Here is a 21,480-nt window from a genome sequence, read left to right as displayed (position 1 = left end):
CCGCCCCCTTCCCCCGCCCATTGGCCGTTCGTCTCCATGCCCCGCCCCCTTCCCCCGCCCATTGGCCGCCCGCCCCGCGGCCCCGCCTCCATCACGAAGCAGCAGCTCCCGCCCCCACAGGCCCCGCCCACCGCTGTGAGGGGCCGGAGCCTGGCGGGGTCCCGGCCCTTAAAGGGGCCGCGCGGCGGGCACAGCTCGGGGCGAGTCCCACAGCCGGGCGGGGCTCAGGCCGCCCTCAGGCCCTGTGCTCCCGGGGGAACCCGGCCTGGGACAGCCGGGCCCCAGGGCCCCTTCTGGCTCTCTCCCCCAGGCATGGAAACCCCAACACCCACAGACCCCCCCCACCAATCCCTGCAGAGCCCCCAGCCAACTCCAACAGGGCCTTCAGCCCTGCAGATCGCTCCCTTGGCCCCCTAACCCATGTAGAGCCCCTCCACCAGAGCCCCCTTCAGCCCCTAACCCTAACCCTAGCAAACTCCTCCACTGTCACCCAAACTGCAGCACATCCCCCCAACCCCTGCAGACCCACAGCAGACCCCCCCCCACCCCACTGCCTGCAGATCCCACAACAGCCATCCCAAGCCCTACAGAGCCCCACCCCAAACCTTAAGCACTTCCCAACCCTTGCAGACCTGCCCAGCTCCTGTAGCCCCTCTCCACCAGCTCTCCCCCTACCCCTGCAGACCCCTCACCCCCCCCAAGGAGCAGCTCAGGCCGGCAGGTGCTTCAGCTTCTCTTTATTGATGGACAGTTGTGCTCTCCCACCCCAGGGCCCATCGGAGTGCTGGGTGAAGGGGAGGCTCTGGGGCGGTGGGGGGACACGACTAACACAGGAGACAACGCTGCGAGGGGAGCACAGGAACCTCTTCGCGTGGAGCCAACACCCTTCTCCTGCCCCCATCCCAGAAACAGCCAGCTGAGAAAGGCTGGATCTGCCTTGGATTGGGTCTGGGGAGGCGTGTGGCCATACAGGAGGGAGGAGTAGCAGCTTGCCTCGAGAGCAAGGAGGGGTCCAGGGGTTAACCACACACTGCCTCTCCCCTTCCCCAAAACCCCACACCAGGGCCATGGAAAGGAACACTTCACACCCTGAGGACAATCACCAGGAAAGAGGAGTCCCAGCAGCACACAGGAACCTCCTACACCGACTCCAACACATATCAAGGCAGGACTTTAACTACAGGAGAAGTTTTTTAAAAAACTAAACACTTCAAGTATATTTTTTTTAGTGATTTAAGGTCTCTTGCCCCTGCTGCTGCTGCACTGGGTGGTGTTTAGCAACCTACATCCACTCTAGGGACAAGGAGAACAGCGCAAGCGATGGCTGGTCTAATGCAAGGGGAGAGGGGGCAGTGGGAGGGGAGTGGGGCGGGGGAAGGAAGGCCCAGTGGGTGCTCAGGGTACGGGCACCACGCGCATGGTGTTGGTGTAGCCGGAGCCGGGGCGCCAGCCTGTCAGCACGATCACCAGGTCGCCGCTCTTGAAGAAGCCACGAGCCTTGCCTGCAAGAGAAGAGGGAGGTGTCAGAGCCCAGTCCCAGCCTGGCTCCTTGCCATGGGGCAACAGTGCTCGTCGCCTGCTCCCTAAGCCACCAAGGCTGCCTGTGCCGTGGCAGTCAGGGTTCCAGGAGGGTATCAGAACCCCACCTTCCTGCTGCCCACCCATCTGAGACCCTCCACCTCTGCTTTGGGGTTCTCTGCAACACAGCTTGAAATTCCAAAGCACAGGATTTGGAGGTGCTGCAGGACAGAGTCAACCCCACTCGAGGTTTCCCTTGTCCCTCAGGAGTGGTGAGTGGCACAGTTCCATCACTCACCACCATAAACCCAACCTGGTCTTCTGTTGCAACCTCTTTAAAGGCAGCTGTGCCAAGCCCACCACCCCATTTCCCCATCGGATGTGGTTGTGCTCATGCAACCACCACCCGTTTCCCGTCCGGATCCGGTTACCACACAGGCAGCCAGTTCCTCTCTCCCCATCAGTGTCCCCAAAGTACCACCAGGCGCTCGGGGCCACCACATCCCGGGGGAGGGGGAGCGGTGCCACTCACCGACATTCATGCCCAGGGTGACGCGCAGGTCCACGTCCTCAGCCCAGGCGTCCTGGGCAGGGTCTTTGCAGAGCACGGGGAAGATGCCGCGGTACAGGTGGGCCTGGCGCGCCGTCTGCTCATTGCGGGTGATGGCGATGATGGGGGCCCGCGGGCGGTACCGCGACACCAGGTGTGCCGACCTGCGGGGAAAACAGCCACGCTGGGGCTCCACACACCCGGCACAGCCTCCGGAGAGGACCCCTGGGAACGGCCCGGGGCAGCACAGCAGCACCAAGGTCTGTGTGTCAGCCACGAGGGCTCCCCAAAACCCCTGGAGGGACATGACTGGTCTCCACAAGAGCCACTCACCAACCAGCCTGATTTCCAGTTAGGCAACTGGGCAGACCACCACTGGCTGTCCCCACTGATGGTGACAATCTCCTCACCTCCCAGTTTAGCAACTGCCATCAGGGTTGTTTTGGTCCCTGAACAAGCCTTTACTTGTCTCTGTTGCTATGTTAGGGTGGCGAGGTGCCATTTATTCCAGCCTCTGCAAGCAGGCCTTGGCATCTCAACAGGGGTCCCTGAAAGTTCCCTGTTTAGAGGAGCTCCCGGTTTACAGGGTCAAAAGAGCCGGTGCCAGCAGCGCTGCCCAAAGCATGCCAAGGAGGAAGCCGTCTGCCTCCCAGCCACCTGCTGAAGCCAGCAAACAGGCCAGTTCCTCCACACAGAGCTCTGCTCCTGCACCCAACGGGAAGCAAATGCAACACAGGCCATAATTTATACTGGGAAGTTGGGCACAGAATTCTTAAAATGCTTTAAAATAGCAGCAGCACAGCCTGAGTGGGGACTAGACTACAGCTTCCCATTCTCTGGGGACTGCTGAGGGAGAGCATCTGCAAACAGACAGATTCAAACTGCAAGGCTGTGGCATCTGCAGCTCCATCTTTCCAACGGACATGCCGGGGTCTCCACTTGCTTTTGCAGCCTCGTTTAGTGGAGCCAAGCTCAGCAACACTCAGATGCAAAGTCTGCTGCTTAAAGCAGGGGCCAGCAAACTGCTCCAAGCACCCAACCACACGTGCCAGCTCTCAGACAATCCTTCCCATACTGTCCAAGCCACCTCCCGAGAGATCCAGGAGATCCAGGTACTCACAAGAGTTAACCAAATCCACAGCTAAAAATATTCAAATATCAGAGTTCAAGTCTCTTTAAAAAGGTCAAGTGTAAGGTTAGAACATTTGACAAACATTAGAAGCACGAGGGTATCCAGAACTCGGTGCTTATAGTTCCCTCCTCATCTCTGCATAAAGTGGCTGCTCAAAATCATTTTAAGCTGTGCATTTTGGTGAAGGTTTCACCGATGGTCCAGATCTTCAGGTAGGTGATGCCCAGCACACACAACCACATCTCTGCTGCTGCACTACTGTTCTTGTGTGAATCCAGTGTGAGAAATCCTGATTTCCTTCCAGAAAGCAGTCTGAGACTTATGGTCGGACGTGCTTTGGGAGCAGGCAGCCCAGTTCCTCTAGATGGAAGAGCTGATCCATGAGGCTCCAGCACCCTTTCCACAACTGGAAGAACAAGTCTCTGCTTGGCAGCTGTCACTGTTGCTGGACAGAAATCCCAAACTACATTGTTCCAGCGCATCTCACCTGCAGCCACTGAGCTCAGCTGGTGCCTGCCAGATGCCTGCCTGTGCAGATAGATTACCTGCAGGCACAAGGAATCCTGGAACAGGAAATTTCCAACGCTTTCCATTTCCCTGCCTACCAATCCCAGGCTGCGCAGTCCCTCTTCGCCCCTTGGGCTGAGGCAAGCAGGGCTGATGACTGCAAAGTCCAGCAAGGGACCGATAATTTGGATGCTGCTACAAAAGGCCAAAGCCATGATTAAAAAAAAAAACAACATGATTCTGCATCCACTGAACTTCTGCCTCACTGTTACATCGATGATTTCTTGCCAAGAAGTTTGAATTGAAGCTTCAACACTTATTTTCCCTTGGCTCTTCCAGCTGGCGCCACCACTTGCAGCAGTGAGGGGAGGCCGGGCTCGGAGCTGGTGCCACGCTGGCAGAGGCAGGCCGAGGACTCAGGAGTGTAGGGATGTGTGTCCATCTCCCAAGGAACCAGCACTGCCAGAACCTGACTCCACCGGTCTCTCAAAGCCGTGTTTTTGGGATTATCCTTCCCCCACCCTGTCACAAAGCAGGCTTGACCTGGGGGCACCTGTCCCCTCCTACCTTCCAGACTTGGTGAGGACAATAATGGCCCCGCTGCAGCACTTGAAGGACGCTTCCACAGCGCCAACTGCAGCGGCCTCGGTGGGGTCGCAGTTGAGGGGGGTCAGACGACGCAGCTCCTCAAACAACTGCCTGTGAAAGATGGCGGCTTCGGCCTCCCGGGCAATCTACAAGAGCAACACGCGTTCGGAGACAACACTCACGGCAGGCGCTCGGGCACGGGGCAGGGCGAGGTGCTCCAGCACAGGGTGCCACATCGGTACTGCCAGCCTTTGATGCTGGCATTAATCAGCGAGCCCAGACTAAGCTCGCCCCAATGGCACATCCCTGCAGAGGAACCACTCGATTCCTAAGGGCTCTTTTCGGAATGGCGGCACCTCGCCCTGCCAAGCCCACACTCAGGTGACACTCATGCCAACTGCCAGGCACTCTCGCTCTGCTCCTGCCTGCTGGGGTCCCTCCCTGGCACAGGGTCAGCTCACATGGCAGCGGTTATGCAAGGTTGGCACGGGCAGCGAGCCGCTGGCCAAAGACTGCAGTGTTAGGGTGGAGCGTGTTTTTGCCACGGAAAGGGCTGGCCCAAGCCCCCTCTCTGAGCCCTACCTGCCGGACTCAGTCAGGACTAGCAGGGCTGCAGCTAAGCACTTAAAAGAGGCCTCCACTGCGCCCGCCGCCATGGCATCGGCAGGGTCCCTGGTGTTAACATTGAGGCGTAAAATTTCTTCGAACAGCTGACGATGAAACATTGCGGCCTCAGCCTCGCGGGCGATCTGCAGGCCCGAGTGGGAGGGAAGAGGAGAACAGGGGAAAGAAAAGGAAACAGAGGAAAGATATACCAGAGGAACATGAGATCACATTAACTTGCTTAATTGTCATAGTAATGCATGCAAGAGGGTATTAAGATGAAGCTGTGAAGCTTTTTGGCTCTCAGGTTTTGACTTTGCCAAATGCAACCCAGTCTAAGATTCACCATACCACGGAACCGGCAGGCCCCAGTCACTGGGCAGGGATTCCAAACATGGCATTTTTGTTGTATTTGGGAGTTCCAGCAGAGCAGGCAAACACAAATTACATTTTAAGGACCAGAACAAGCCAGCTCAGAGCCAGATGGTGCTTTATCATGTCTGCTCATGACCTCCATGAGAGACTCTTGTGCCACCTACCTGCCTGCCTGTGGTCCTGCTTGCAATTCTGTAAGAAGGAATCTCTGGCTTCCTTTCCCAGGCTCCCAACAGCACAGAGTGCTGCTGGAACAGTTTTCATGGAGTCAACAGGCAAGCAACACATTTTGAATGTCATCCCTGAAGGTGGGAGACTGTTCTCTCAGCCCTGTTAAGATTTAGTTTAACTTCAGAGTCAATGAAGATTTGGCTTACCTTAGGAGCCAATAAAGATTTCATCTGAGAGCCAATAAAGCTTCACATCCAAGTGGGATACCAACTTCCCTTTGGTAATAGGGAAATAAACAGGAACAAGTCTTCCTTATAGGGTTGTCACTGTGTGGATGTTGGGCTGTTTGTGCAGTGCCAGATATGGACAGATGAGAGGGACAGAAGCACAACTAAGGGCTTTGTGTTCTGGCTGAGCATTGGCAACAGGTTCACCTGTTCATCTCAGAATCCTGGGAATCACCATGTTTAATCATCTCGGAAGGCCTGACAACCCAATAAAGAAGGCTTGCAGAGACTAGAAAAGCATGCAAAGGTTCATGATCTTCTCAAGGAAAACTTCACCCAGTTACTCCACAAAGTGAGCAGCCACTACACAAAGCATGACAAGTTCATGTTAAATTAGAGACTGATGTGCCATTACTGTGAAAGCTCTGGAGTTAGAAAAGTCAGAACTTTGCTACTCTAGTGTTAATGAATTATTTTATGCGATGCTGGGAATTATCCCTTCCACAGTTATCAGTTTAAGCCAAAGTAGTTAAGTATCTTATGTCTAAAAATAACAGGACACAGGCGGCAGGCCGGAACAGCAGGCCAGTGCCAACTTGTCCTAAAGCATTTTGTTACTGCTGGATTTAGATAAAATGGGACTATTTGCATCACAACACTTACTGCAAATGCAGGAGCTGGAAGCCAGGCAGTTTATTTTCAGCTCCTGGTACAAAGGCAGCAGCTCCATGTAACATAGAGAGCAAACCTGATTTTAGAGGGAAGTCTGCACTGCCCAGGTGTAATGGAACATGGGAATACAGGTGTCTGCTTTGACAGTGGCTGCAGAGGGGCACAGCAATCCTTAACTTCACCCCACAGCTGATCTGCTCAGACAGGAATGGCTATAGAGGGTTTCCAGTTGGTGAATGGGTGGAGATTGCGGGGAGGTGGGAGAAAGGAAAACGGAGAGACTGTTTAAACCTTGGTCCCATCAGGCAGCATAGCATGGCCAGGCTGGGCTCTGAAGTGTGGATCCTGGAGTGGAATGGGAAGGAAGCCCACTCCCACCTGCAGCAATCAGGCTGCCCAGTACTTGGAAGTTTGCTACTGCCCACTTCAGATGGAAACATCCACCTGCTCCAGCCATGCTGCAGATCTCCAGACCGTGGTTACTCAGGGCACTGTTGCTGGACTCAACTAACAACAAGTGAATTAGCTCAGAGGAAAGAGCCTCACTGTACTGGCATGTGCGCCTACCGTAAGAGTTGGCACCTTGCTGCCTGGAACATCTTACATTTAGTCAATCTGTATTTCAATTTCTGCAGAGTGTTAAAGCCTTCAGTGTTTCCCCAAGGGCCCTGGTGGAATGAACACCACCACATGCCCAGGTCTGTAGAACAGGGAAGCACATGCAACAGATCCTCAAATCAAGCTACAGGTACAACACAACCTGCCCAGGCCAAAGAATTAATGCCAGGATGAAAACCCAGGTGTAACTTTGCTGCAGCAAGTTCCCAAGTCTTGGTAAGAAGTTGATCCTTGTGATTTAGAGTTGGAAAAGGAGGGAAAAGCTTTAAGGTGCACTGTTAGCATCTGGCCTGTAAAGGAGCACCACTGCCCAGTGATTATAAGTCATATTTTGCATTTGCCTCATGCAAAAAACACCACTCCATATTGAGGTAAAATATGTTTAGGTAGCACACTGCAAACCAACACTGGCTGAGTTGATTAATCTATAGAACCTGAATTGCAAATAAAACTGGTAAGAGTTAGAACTGGTGAGTTACCACTGCTGTGATTCACAGCACCAGTAACTGGGGAGCAGCAACGCTCATAGGTACTTGACATCAGGCTTTTATCAGATGAAACACGAACTTGAAGCAGAGCAGAGGTTTCTGGCAGTTCAGGCATGTAAAAATATGGTGCTGTCAGTACTCATGCAACAAACCCCCCCAACCCCCAGCACACAGCAGGTGCTGAATGCAACAGTGCTGTAAATCACCCTCAGGAACCTCCCCACCCCCTCCTATGCAGGACTCAGCCAAAACCTTTCATTATCTATAGATAAACTGCTTAAGCAGCTCCTTGACCTTGCAGAAGTTTAAAGCCACTGCAACGGGACATTGGATTAAATCTCTGTTGAGATAACAGCAAAAAGAAATAGGAAGTTTTGTATCTCAGCATTGCAGAGCAGCTCTCAGCTCTGCTTGGCAAGTTTGGAGCACACAAAATGAGATGCCAGGCCCTCAGGACCATGCTTGTTCAAAAAAATCACCCACAGCAGAGTGTGAGTAAAGAAATGGCTACTTTGAGCAGCCGGGTCCGTTGAGGCCTTTGAGTGGCCAGCTCAGGTGGCTGGCTGGCAGCAAGGTGGTGTCCCTGTCCCCAGCAGGCAGGGCAGGGCAGGGCAGGGCAGTACTCACAGCGTGCTGCATGCGCACAGCCTCCAGGGGATAGTCTCCCTTGGCTGTTTCCCCGGACAGCATGATGCAGTCCGCTCCGTCCAGGACGGCGTTGGCGACGTCGCTGCCCTCGGCACGTGTCGGGCGAGGCTTCTTGATCATGCTTTCCAGCATCTGGGAGAGAACAAACCCACGGGCATCAACACACTGCCAGAGGAAGCAGCTGCACTTCAGTACTCCTTATGGCTCCGGCAGAAAGTGGGGTGCAACCTAAGGACTCCAAGAGTTCTCCACAGGTATGGAACAGAGAGGGGGTCTGGTCCCTAAACCAGCTTTGATTTAAAGCCTCCACCAGTGAGGAAAACAACCCATTTTATTTTATACTCATTCCACATTTACTCCTTTTCCAGGGAGATTTAAGCCACACAACATCCCAGACATAATACTCCAACCTTCCAATTCAACTTCTCAGCAGAAGGCTCAGCCTAAGGAACTCAGAGCTCTTTAGAGCAGAGTGTGGCTTTAGACATTCATGGAAAGCTCAAAGCCAGTCATACGTTCTCAAATTTGGGGATTTTATCATCTAGAAATCATTAAGAGCAGGGTCTGCACCAATGAAGTCAGCTTCATCCAACACAAGATTTCAAATGCTTTGGACAATATGTACAAGGTAGTAAACTCAGAACAGTTAACTCCACCAGCTTCCTAAGCATCCCCACTTAAGAGAGTGGAAAACAGGACAGCTTTAGTACTTCCTAATCCCTTTCTGCACCCACAAGTCTGGCCAGCTCTCTTGTCTTCCTCAGGTGCTCAGGTTCCCCCAGCTGGAGCTCACCACTTGCTTCACCCCTGAGACATTGCCTGAGGCTGTGTTCCAGCTGCATTTCTGTAGCAATACAGGAAAAAGGAGCACATGCCACTGTAAATCCAGAACCTTGTTCAGTGACTGCTGTCTAAAGACAGTTTTCACTTCCACAGCCTGTGTGCAGAGCAAGGACAGCCAAGAAAAACCAGTCCTCCCAGTGCCCAAGGACTGCACACATGATCCCTACAACTCCCAGGAAAAGAAGATGGATCCTTTACTCAGTTCCTTCTGAAGCTGCAGTGTGGGTGGCATTTCCTAAGGCACCTGGGAACCCCAGCAAACCTTCCCTGTCAGGCACAGATGTGCTGACACAAGGTGCCAAGGAAAAGCACGTGCCATTTTTCCCCATGAATTTGCAAAGTCAGCCCCAAAGGCTCATTACCATGTGATGGTTGGAGGTGTATAACCTTTGGCAAGAGGTCCTATAACCTAACTGGAAAAGATCCCAAACACAGAAATGCCTAAATAAGAGCTTTTCAGCTATGAGCAAAACCTCTCTGCATCCCACTCTTTCACCAACGCCATCAAGCCATGGCTGCCCCCAACATTGCTTCCAGGCCAAACTCTGTCAGTGAGGAGCCAATGGTGAGCTTCCAGTACCTGAGTGGCACAGATGATGGGTTTGCCAGCCCTGTTGCAGCGCCCAATCATCATCTTCTGGGCAAGGAAGACTTTTTCAGCTGGGATCTCGATTCCCAGGTCACCGCGGGCCACCATAATGCCATCGCTGGCCTCCATGATCTCATCAAACCTGACAGCGAGAGAAGAGCTGTGTTAGCCCATTTGCTCTACAAAGCACCTTCCCATCAGTCTGTCCTCCTCTGAAAGGAGCACACAGGCTTTCCATGGGCTGCTTGGGTTCCTGCAATGCCAAGGAAGGAGGAAGAAAACCAGGAGCAAGGCACAGCACAAATCCAGTGCTACACAGAGCTGTCTGAAGCCATAAAAAGGGAGTGCGAGATGCTTTATTTCAGTGTGACAAACCCAAAGTGCCCCCTGCACAAAGCTCACCTGCGCACACCCTCGTGGTTCTCGATCTTGCTGATGATCTTGATGTTCTTTCCCTTTTCCCCCAGCACCTTCCTGACAGCGTGGACATCAGAAGCCTTGCGGATGAAGGAAGCGAACACCATATCCACGTTCTGCTCCACACCGAATTTTAGGTCCTGAATGTCCTTTTCGGAGACGGCGGGCAGGTCGACGGCGGCGCCGGGCAGGTTCACGCCCTTCTTGCTGCCGAGCATGCCGCCGTTCTCGACCTCCGTCATGACATAGTCCTTCCCTGAAACACGCGTTCCCACGGTCAGGGTTTACGGCACAGCTCCCGCCGCCGGCTCCCACACCACCTCCCTGCCTGGGAACTGCACTGCCAACAGCGGCACACGCGATAAAAAGCACATCCCATCTCCTCAGAGCATTTCTGTACCACACGAGCTTGCAGTTTACCCTTGGGAACACAATAGATTGGTCTAAAACAACTTCTAGGCTGTTCCTGAATAAGATAGCAGCCTGCAGGAGGTTGGGATTGCCTCCCCCAAGAAAAGCTAGTGGGTTGCAGTTCTGCACACAAAGCTCTGCAACACCAAACAGAGCACTCCAAAGCCTCACCTCCCACTCCCTACATGATCACTGATTAGAGGCTTGAGGCTAGAGCAGTTTAGGCAGCACTATAAAGGGAGTATCATGGAAGTAACCTTGCCTCTACGTTACCAGTTAAAACTAGTTCTGTCTCTTAACTACAAAACCCAGGCTCTGGGCTGTAAAACTAGTTAAATCCTGTGTTAAGAGCATGAATTAGCCTGGCTGATCGTGAGCAATGGTATGGCCCTACCACACATTCCCCTTTCAAGATGGGGTTTAAATGTCTGCCCAGTGAAACCCAGCTGAAGTTAGTTTTTGGGAAGTTCCTACACTTGAGGTAGAGAAATTTAGCTCAAAGTCACACTGTAACATCAAGAACCATGTTCTCCTTTCTTTAACACACAACTGCGAGCTAAGAAACAGTTACCGGAGGGAAAGCACAAATACGTCCTAAGGAAAAACCAAACAGGCAGAGCTGGAATGGCTGTTACTCACCTTTCTCCTTAACCAGCAAAGAAATCAGACCATCATCCACGTAGATTTTGCTGCCAACTTCTACAACCTTGGTGAGATTCTTGTAGTCCACCCAGAGCGTGTTCTCGTCGCAGTTCTCCATGAAGGCATCGTCCAGGGTCACTTTGAGCTGTGAGCCCTTCTTCAGCTCCACTTCTGCTGTGCCGCTCTGTGTGACAACAAAACCAGTAAAAACCAGCACACCACCACCTCCCAGCCCACAGCAGTTTGTCCAAACTTTTGGGAGGTGGCTTGTTACCTCATTTCCTAGGATATTTTTTGTTTGGAAAAGGCCACAGGCTTAACATGGTATCAAGTCTATGTGGTAAAAAAAGTGGGATAAAAAAAAACGAAAAACAACTTACTCCCTTAATGAGTCCAGTTCGGATTTCAGGTCCCTTGGTGTCCAGTGCAATAGCCACTGGTCTGTAGGTGATGGGATCAGAGGCAAAGCTCTCTGTGGCTTCTCGCACATTCTTGATTGTGCCCTCGTGATACTGGCAAAAGGAAAAAAGATGGAAATGTTAAAGCTGGTTCTACCCTGCTGCTTACAGAAAAGATCCCTGTGTACCCAGAGGCTGCCCAAGCTGACAGCTCTGCTCTCAGCTTCAGTTCTACCTTCAAAATTTAACCCACACAAAGCTTCCAGTATAGCAGAGTGCAAGGATACAAAGGCCTTCCTGCCATGAAAGTGGAGTCTGGAAGTTATCTGGCTGTGTCCTCAGCTCTAATTCCAGAAGGACAACTCAAGGACACAGTCCCAAGGCCAGGCTGAAGTGATTTTTCCATGAGGACACACATTGCCAATTGAAGGCAGCTCACAACTGAAGGCCTTTAGGAGTCACTTTTCCAAAGGCTTTCCTGAACACCTGCCTATTCAACACAGCAGAATATTCACAGCACCAGCAGCTGGATAATTGTGTGCATTGAAGGACACCCCCAATGGCAGAAAAATGTCACAGTGCCACACACAGCTGTGCTCCTCCTCCCATCAGAGCAAGGGAAGATGCCTCTGTACACTGCCAGCTCCCACACACACTTCCAGCCTGACCCACTATCAGTCCTGCAGGTGGACAGGCTTTTCGGCTTAAATTCCCAGAGATAAAGGATTTGCTAAAAGAATGTTATCCATGTAAATATATACAGTTTATTTCCAGAGCCAAAGCAATCACAGACAGGCGCTCAATACTCCAGCATCACACGCCTGGCTTCCACACCTTGTTTGTGAGAGCATTCTGCTAAATGCTGCCAGTTTCGTGAGAAAACCCATCCCAGCTCCCTCAAATATGCTACAGATGGCCAGCAAATCAGTTTACTTTACTTGTTTAAACAACATTAAGAGATAACCTTACCTACTTACAACTAGTAAGAGTTGTATAACATTTGACAGATTTCAGTAGATAAGACATAGCCTTTCCCCTCTGTGTCACATGGGCTGACGGAGTTTGACCTGACTCATCTGGCACACCTGGTTCCCTGTGCCACTCACCCACCCCAGCACGAGCCCTGCACGCCGACTTGGGCATCTCAGGGATGACAAGCCAGCACCAGGAAGGTGAGGCTGGAAAAAGCCATGCTGAAGTTCACGTGTGCCCTTGGCCAGAGATACCCAAGAGCTGATTACTCTTTAGAGCAGAACATGAGTCAGTTTATTGACTGAGTGTGCAAGCTGGGACTGAGATGGCCTTGACCTTTCCAGGCACTGCAGCTGGGGTGGATGCAGCACAGAGAACATGCCCCAACAGTGCTACTACACTTATCTGAACCCAATCATCTGGGATTTTTCCATTTTAGTTTCCTAGCAAGGACTAACTGGCTCCTAGGAAGCCTGACTTCCTGAAGAGTTACATACGCAGAACAGGCATGCAGGCAGACCCAGAGGTAAAAGCCATTTTTATTCCATAAAAAGGAGCCAGGCAGGTGCCAAAGCACCTCTGTTAAAGCTCAAGCCCCATTAAATGCTTTAGAGTGGACATGAGAACTGAAGCACTTGTGACAGATGGAAACTCTTTGGGGCTTCACTGGAAACTGGAGCGTTTTGGAGGAGCCAGGATGGGACACAAACTTAGGACTGGCTATGGCTGATGGTCACACTCTGCAGGCCACAGCCAGACCAGAGCCTGCAGTCAGCCTAGTCGGTGTGAAATGTGCACCTAGACCTCACACAAAGCAGAAAGCCACGCTCCCTGTCCTCAACCTCAGCTGAGCTCACAGACCGCAGCAACTGGGCAATAACGGTGGGAGAATTCCCAGCTTCAGCCTGGCCACCTACTCCCTTGATGTGTCACCCAGCCCAAGAGCCACCTGGCCACAGGACTTGACTCCTGGGAGGCACAGTTACTCCACACTACCCTTTCTCCAGGTTGATTTCCCAACTGCAAGGCATGCACTGACACTATCCCAGGGTGGTTAGTCAAGGTCTGATGGTTGCTCACAGTTAAGTATCAGGCCTTTCGATCCTGACACTGCCCTGTGCCCATTAAAGGCCACAAGGTTGAGAGGCCAAGCTGTTACACACCACGAGGCTCATGGGTCACTAAGTAAAGCCACCTACAGCTGCTACTAGGTGACATTTTGAAAGCTGGAAAGCAGCCAGGGTTAAAAAAAAACAAGAAACAAAACCTCAGCAGAAAGGCTCAGGGTGGCATTTCAGGCAATGCAGAATGGGATCCTCAGCTCCTCCAGTATCACTGAGGATCTCAGCTATCTATAGCAATAAGGGCTTGACTGTCACGGAGCGTTGATTTCTTTTGACCTTATTCTTCTAAGCTCACCACACCACGTCCCAAGCTCCATGGTAGGGCCTTCCAGAGTGCCAGGAATGTACCCATAGCAGCCAGTTAGCCAGAAAACCCAGGAGCCCATTCTTCCCACTGGGCACAGTAATTACATCAGATCACTAATAACAGATGCCTTTTGATCAGGGTTATTCATCAATCGCCTGCCTGCAAAACCCCCAGCAATGGAACAAGAAGTGAGATGAACTGATAGTGTGACCTCCTGCAGAGGTGCAAAACAGGGACAGTTCTTCTCGGCTTCTGCTGCTCACTGGGAAGCAGCAGCTCTGGGAACAGCAGGATGTGAGGAAGAACTGAAGGATTTCACGGCAAGCAGCTGGCACACAGTGTCAAATACCAGTTACCTGGCTACCCGCTCCAGGGCAGGGTGTGGAACTGAACTGCTTTCAAAAATGGCTCAGAAAACACACTTCAGTGTTATCAACAATGACGCAGGCTCGGTATGTACAACCAGCGTGCTTTCCCCAAAGGCAGCTATTTGACCTTCCCAAACCAAGGATGGTCTGGATGAAGCTGCACTTCTCCTTTCCCTGAAGGACAGGATCAGCAGACACACAGGGGCCATAGCAGCTCAGACCCCACCCTTACCTCATGGGTGCCGTGAGAGAAGTTGAGTCGGGCAACGTTCATTCCAGATTTAATCATTTCCTTCAGCTTCTCCACAGAGCGGGAGGCCGGGCCTAGGAGGAAGAAACAGTTTGAACATTAACTTTGGAAAAACAATGAGGTAACCCACACAGACCAGGCTGTTTCATGTGGAAGAGAAAAGGTAAATGGATACAGCATTACTCAGCGCTGCAGCAATAAATATTGTTTTAACTTGCCCACTGAGTGCAGCAGAACCAAAGCGATTCCCATTTCCTTGGATACTGGATTCACTCCCAGCAGTAACACAGGTTAGGCAAACATGGGAAAGTCATGCTCCTTCACCACACAAGTTCAGCCCTGGCAAGGGATGAAAGCCAGATTCCTCTCACAATTTCCCTAACAAGTTTCACCAAGGTGTGGGCTCCTAGCTGCAATTCTCTCCTATCTAGGAATGGCCTACCAATGGTGCAGATGATGCCGGTGTTTCTGGCAATGGTTGGCTCCGAGTCGATGTCCAGGCGGCACATGTGCTCCAGGAAGGTGTCTGCCATGGCAGCGTGCAGCTGCTGGGTCTGGATGAAAGCAGTCCCTGCATCGTGGTGCTTCGACATGGTCACTCGATTCCTGTGTCTGGAAGGGAAGAAAGCGGTGCCAGGTTTGGGAATCACCCACCCCAACTTGCCCACCAAGCAGAGACACCAACACACCCACATGATGAATATGGAGGTAACAAGAAAGCTGCTACTGGATCCGACTATCGTTATGTTCCTACTCGAGAGTCTTAACAGGCAAGACATTTCTATTTCCATGGCATCCCCCACGTGGACCGCCCAAAGCTCACCTGCCTTCTATGCAGATGTTCCCTTCATAGCTTCTCTTCATTGCCAGTCTTCCCTTGGAGCTACACAACGCAACAAAATTCAAGCACTTGAGTGCGCAGGCAGAGGTTCTGCCTCCTCCCTCCCAGCTCGCCACTCATTTCTCCTACAGGCCTCAACTGCACTTCCCATCCCACTTGGGACCGGGGCAGCTCGGCGCTGGCGTGACTGCGGCACACCCAGACACGGGCAACCTTCTGCCCAGGAGCACCTAATCATGGCAAAGTACACCTAAGCCTAAACCCCATCCTTTAAGCCTGGACAACAAAGCAGACTTGAGTTGATTAAACACAACACCTTGGCAGAGAACACATAGAAGACTGAAGATTTAATACACTCCAAGTCCCTCTTTGACTGAAGATGCTGTGGGTCTCCCCTGCCCCCTGCACTCCCCTTCACCCATAGCAGCAGAAATCTATCACAAGGTTTAAAGCCTGTTGTATTTTTTGGTTTTTGGATTAAAAAGCTCTCTGAACTCAGGCTGTTTGTCTCCTCCAGACTAGAGAGTCCCCACAACAGCAGGACCGGCCTGTAATCCCAAGAGGAAGCTGAAGCTTAACAGTCCACAGGGATGGGAGGACATTCATTTCACGGGAGTACCAGTGCCCCAGGCATTTCTAATTGCAATAATTTTGTTCTCAAGTAGCAGTGGCAGCTAAAAGCTTTTTGTCTCTTGGGCCTGCCCAGGCTAGAATCCCAGCATTACAAAAGCCTCCGGTAAAAGAGTGGTGCAAGGTGGTGGCTATTGGCATGGGCAGAGCACTCATTTTGACGTTCAAGATTGGTTTGACTTCGAACTCCATGCCCTGGGCACAAGGGCAATATTCAGAGCACTCACGAGCTGCCTTCATCTCCAAGATGTGCTTATAGAAACATGAGCTGGGGCTCAGCTAAAATCTGGGACAGAGCAGGAATAGAGCTGGGCTTTTGTTCTGCCCACCCCAGGCAGACAAAGCACACCAATAAACCACGGAACGGTGTGAGGGGCACACACCAGCCAGCTCAGCACATCCAGCTTTGACACAGAGGCACCAAGAGACCCAAAAACTCTGCCAGAGCTGGCAGGACTGAGTCCAGTGAAGAGCAGGCCACATCCTGCCCGGTGCCATCCCGGTGCCGCAGCGGCCCCGCTGCCTGGCCCGATGCTCCTCCCCTGCTCCGCAGCCCTCCCTCACGTACGTGCAGATCCTCGCGCAGGCAGCCCTGACTCACTCTCGCTGCACTGCCATGCGCCACAGAGCAGCCAGGCCAGCAAAAACCATAATTTGACCTGGCAAAGCCTCTTTTCCCTCAGCCCTGCCAGAAGCTGCTGATTCACCGGAGTCATTACAAGAAGGTCTGCCCACATAAAAAGCCCAACAGAGTCTTATTATTATAGGAAAACCCTCTGGTCAGTCCTAAAACATTGTGTTTCAGCCCTCTAACACTTGCTGCTGCACTCTCCGACACCTGCAGAGCAGCATCAGCTTCCTTAGATGCCAAAAAAAACAAGCCTTTGCTGGGAAATCACCTCCACACACAGGGCATCAGGTTTGCACAGCTTCTAGGAACAAGAGGAATACGGAACAACCCTATCCCAACGCGGAAACTGCAGCCAGAGCATGACTTGGAAGCTTATAAAAAATAGTCAGGTGAATTCTCCCTGCCTCATGGAAATCCCCCACCCACTCAAGTCATTTGCAAATGTAATTTTAACACCCTTGAAGACTTTCTAGAAAAAGGAAAAGTTCACTTCCCAGCCAGAATCCCCTTCACAAGATTTTCCAACAGTTCAGAGGGCTCAGAAAAATCAACCGCAGACACAGTGACCTTGTCCAGGGGCGAGAGCAGAAACGTAGGACCCAGAAAGTATCCCAAACACCCATCTGTCCACAGCACCGTGCCCACGACCACCAAGAGCCACTCTAATACTCCCTCCTGCCTTCCATCGCTGTGCATTTACAAGGTGTCGATTGAATTCTACTGGAATGACCAGTCTCGTATTTATAACAGGAATGTCTGGCATTTCCCACTACTCTGCTTTTTTTAAAATCAAACAGAGGAGTAAGGACTTCAAGGACACCAGAAAACACGGAGCACTCAGTCTAGGCAGAGTGAGGAAGGGGGGGGTGAGCAATACCCTACAGTGCCTGAATGTTTCCAGCACTGAATAAACCTGAATTCATTCCTCAAGGAATAACGATTAAATCACCAAATTTATTACTTGGCCTGCCCATGCTTCAGGCAGGGTGTCCCAATGATGTCTGCTATCTCCCCAGCTCCTGAATATTTCAGACAGAGCCAGCTGAGGTCAAGACTGGTTTTACTGCAGCCAGGCGACTAATTCCAGCCAGCTCATCCCATGGGTCAGATGAAAGAAAGCCTAAAATCACGGTTTCTCCGGATATGCCCCTTGGGGATGGAGAAAGGAGAGGGAGCAGCAATCCCCACCCAGGCAATCCCCACCCAGGGCCAAGTCTTTGCTGTTATCAGTGACAAAGGGAAGTGGAAACTGCAGCAAGGGCTGTCCCCAGGCCAAGGAGGCAGAGCTGTGTCACTGCCTGCAGGAATTCCAGCCAGGAGGCTCCCAGGGGGTGATGATTCGGAATTTACTGGTCAGCCTCACTTACACAACCTCATGGACACTGCAGAGCAAGGCTGCTCATGCCCAGTGTCCCTGCCCAGAGGCAGAAATGGTTTGAGTTAGTGCTCAGGGCAGGGTTATGAAAGCAGGCAGGCCTTCAGATTCCCAAAAAAAAAGCCTAGGAAAACATCAGCTTTGCTCATTCCAGAAGCTAAAGGCACTCAACAACAGAGAAATGCAGCTCTGCAGAGAAGCAGGTTTTTACCCTGGCCTGGCATCCCCTCTCCCAGGGAGGCAGGACAGCACACTCCTGCCAGGCAGACGGTGCCGGAGGTGGTGTCTCGCCGTTACGCAAGGACAAAATGGCCACCCCAAAATTCCACCCCTTTTCTGCAAGCCTGGATGGAACCCAGGAGCCACCACCTGCTCCCGGCTGGCCGATGCTCTCCCCGGCATTGAGCTGAGGATCCACGGGAGGAGAGACCCACAACGGAGATGCCTCTCCAGTTTTTGGCAATGGGGAACATGAAGGTCAGGCTGGCTCAGCTGAGCTGCCCTCCCTGGAAGGCTTAACTAAAAAAATAAAGAGGAGGTGATAAGCATCGGATGTTTGGTGACGAGAAAGACTTATCTCGAGGTAATTTGTAGGACACACCTACAGGCTTAACCTTGCAGAGGACAAGGAGCCTTTTGGCCTGGCAAAAAGCACCTGGCTGCCTTCAGGCAAGCTGTAAAAGCCTGCTTTACACGATAAAAGAAAGCTTGGGGGTTTTCTTTTTACATTTAACTAGGCAGAAGTGTAGACCACTGTGCTGCATCCCCACTCCAGGACGGAGATGGCTGCACGTGGCAGCGCCCCGGTACTGCAGCCCCATTCCCTACGTGCCATCCATCACCACCCGCTGCGGCTCCATCTTCCCCCGGGAGAACAACGGCCAGGCGGGAGATAAAGGACCAGCACGTGCTCCAGCCGGCCTGGGAAACGTCCTGTTCCCATCAAATTAAATTATCAACTTGTTGGGTGGAAAGGGAATTAAGGCCGGCGGTAGATCGCTCCAGCTAACAGCAATAAAAAAAGGTTTTAATAGCTTCAGATGGATAAAGGAGTAGGTAATCAAAAAACGCAGGCTGCTGCAGACTCCCCGGGCTTTTTATCTAGTAAAAGCGAAGTTTCTCGGAAGGGTTTCACAGGCAGAAGTCCCCGGTTCAAGCACGTGGCTCGCAGCAGTGCTTCCTGCCTCGCACAAAAACCTTCTGCTTAATCCGCTGATGGGCTGGAAACCCGCTGGCACCAGCCCGGCCCATTAACCCATCGATCTCCTTTATATTAGCCAGAATTCTGCTCTATAAATGAAATGTCGGGCATGAAATTCTACTCCTCAGAGTTTTGTTGGTTTTTTTTAGTTTTTTTTTTTTTTAATTAAGCACTCCTAATTACACAAGACCCCGGACGTGTCTGAGTAACCAAAAACCTCTTTCTCATCGCACCTTTGAGCCAAGGCAAGTCACGATGAGCAGCAGCAGGAAAGTTAACACTTTAACATGACAAAAACCTCCATAAAACACTGATTTTTTTTTTTCCTTAACCTGAGCCTCACCGATACCGAGTTGCTTTATCAGAACAAAGCAGGTTTTTAGAGATTGCCATCTACTTTTAGTAGTCTGAGGAGACACTCGGGAGGTTGCCATTGTCCACCGACAAAAGGGCTATTCATGCCCTGGTAGCCCTGTAGAGAGGGTTTAAACACGTTTCAAAGGTTTTCACAGTTCGAGAGACTGTCCAAAACAATTGGACGTGTTTAAGTAGGCACAATTACGGGAGAAGATTAATTCAGAAGGGGCCTTCTGTTGCTGGGGGGGGCCGGGAAGAGGCTGCAGCATCAGTGGTGGGTGCAGTGAGCCGGACGCTGATTTGAGCTGATGCCCTTCGGGGAACTGCCGGCTCTTAGGCGAGCGCAGGCACAGGGCGGGGGGGCGGCCCGGCGCCTCACTCCGTCTGCCTCTGACTCAGCCTCGCAGCAGCTGCTCCGGCACTGCCCGGCCAGCAGGAACCGGGCGGCGGCCGCAGCGGGGCCCTGCGCTCCGCTAAACGGCACGGCCGCGCCGCACGCGCGGGGCTCCCCGCTCCCGCGTGTTCCCCTTCCTACACCCGGGCCCCCGCACCACAGACCGGACCCCCGCCGCCTCCCCGTGCCCGGAGCGGCCGTTTCCCGGAATGGGCCGTGGGGAGATGCTCGGAGCGGGCGTTCCCCGCCGTTGGGTCACGGGGGGATGCTCGGAACGGGCGTTGCCCGGTGCGGAGTCTCGGGGGGATGCTCGAGGAGGCAGAGGACGAGACGCGGGGCTGGGGCCGCCGGCGGCCACGTGCTCGGCGCCGCGAGCCCCCCGCGCGCCCCCTCCTCAACCGTCCCGTGGGGCGCACGCCCCCTCCCCTCAGCCGCCGCCTGGGGGGGACCCTCTCCCGGCGGGGGAGACACGGGGAAAGCGGCGGCACCAGCGCGGCCAGCCCCGCCGCTCGCCGCCCCTCAGGCCGCCGTTACCTGCCGCTGCTCAGTCACGCCCCTGGCACGTCCTCTCCCTCCGAGCGCCGCCGCCGCTCTGCGCACCGCCCCCACGCCCCGCCAAGGTGATCCCGGCCGGCCGCACCACCGCCTCCCGCAGATCCCTCCGCCGCCCGCTCCGCCGGGGGCCACAAGGGCGGGGCGCCGGGGCTACTTTCACGGGCGGACGCACAAAGCGGAGGGGGGAGGCACTGAGTGACGGCACGCGCCCGGCCGGCCAATGAGGAGGCGGCGCAGCCGCCGCGCGCGGACGGTGAGTGGTCGCCGCCTTAAAGGGACCGCGGCCCGGCGCGGTGCTCTTAAAGGGGCCGCGGCCCCCAACTCACAGCGGGCCCTCCAATTCATACTGACCCCGCCCAACTCACACCGCGCCCCCCCCAGCTCACACGGACACCCCCAACTCACATCAAGCCCCCAGCTCACACCTCAGGGGTCCCTCACTCTGGGGGCAGCGGCTCTGGGTGTTTTGGGGTGCTTTGGAAGGTCCCGAGGCCCTCCAGTGGGGACACTGGGAACTAATGTGGGTGCTCCGTAGTGGGGCCACGAGGACACCGTGCTGGGGACACTGGGGACACGAGGCTGGAGATGTTGGGGACATGGTGATGGGGATGCTGAGGACACTGTGCTGGGGTCAAGGAGAGACCAGGCTGGAGGTGCCTCGGACACAGGGGACACTCTGCTGGGCCCACTGGGACCGCTGTCCCAGCCGTGTGGGGACCCAACAGGGACACCGTATGCCAGATCCATGAAGGCCCTTGGCTGGGTATAGTGGGGACCTCAAGCTGGAGATGCTGGGGACATGGTCCCAGAACCATGGGGACCTTGTGCTGGTGACCCATGACAGTGGCTCCACACTGGGGCTGTGCTGACGCTGGGGACATGCCATTGACACAGGCATCTGCCACACAGACCCCGTGCTGGACTGTAGGGACACTGTCACAGCCATCTGGGGACACAAAATGGTCACTGTGTGCTGGGACCACAGAGGGATCCTGTACTGGGTACACTGGGGACCCTGTGGTCCATGGAAGGGACCAAAAATGGTCATCCCATACTGGGGCGCTGGGGACTCTGTACT

At 53.4% G+C, this 21,480-nt stretch overlaps 1 protein-coding gene across 3 annotated transcripts; it reads right to left on the bottom strand.

Moving 5' to 3' along the window:
• Positions 1–722: 722 nt before the first annotated feature.
• On the bottom strand, positions 723–20,489 carry PKM (pyruvate kinase M1/2). 3 transcript variants are annotated; one of them, XM_069026334.1, is made up of 12 exons: positions 20,382–20,449; positions 15,242–15,301; positions 14,861–15,030; positions 14,401–14,492; positions 11,380–11,511; positions 10,997–11,183; positions 9,932–10,202; positions 9,521–9,671; positions 8,077–8,229; positions 4,275–4,441; positions 2,051–2,232; positions 723–1,502 (listed from the first exon to the last, which is right to left on the bottom strand). In XM_069026334.1, the coding sequence occupies exons 2-12, from the start codon at positions 15,280–15,282 to the stop codon at positions 1,396–1,398; spliced, it is 1,653 nt and encodes a 550-aa protein (XP_068882435.1). In that variant the 5' UTR covers positions 15,283–15,301; positions 20,382–20,449; the 3' UTR covers positions 723–1,395. The 3 variants fall into 3 exon arrangements, with proteins under 3 accessions (XP_068882435.1, XP_068882436.1, XP_068882434.1); XM_069026335.1 differs by lacking the exon at positions 15,242–15,301 and having other exon boundaries at positions 20,382–20,489; XM_069026333.1 differs by lacking the exons at positions 4,275–4,441; positions 20,382–20,449 and adding an exon at positions 4,878–5,044 and having other exon boundaries at positions 15,242–15,263.
• Positions 20,490–21,480: the final 991 nt, after the last annotated feature.

This window comes from Aphelocoma coerulescens, chromosome 10 (assembly GCF_041296385.1).
Source record: "Aphelocoma coerulescens isolate FSJ_1873_10779 chromosome 10, UR_Acoe_1.0, whole genome shotgun sequence".
In the NCBI taxonomy this organism is placed as follows: Eukaryota; Metazoa; Chordata; class Aves; order Passeriformes; family Corvidae; genus Aphelocoma; species Aphelocoma coerulescens.
This window is presented reverse-complemented; position numbering and strand designations above follow the sequence as displayed.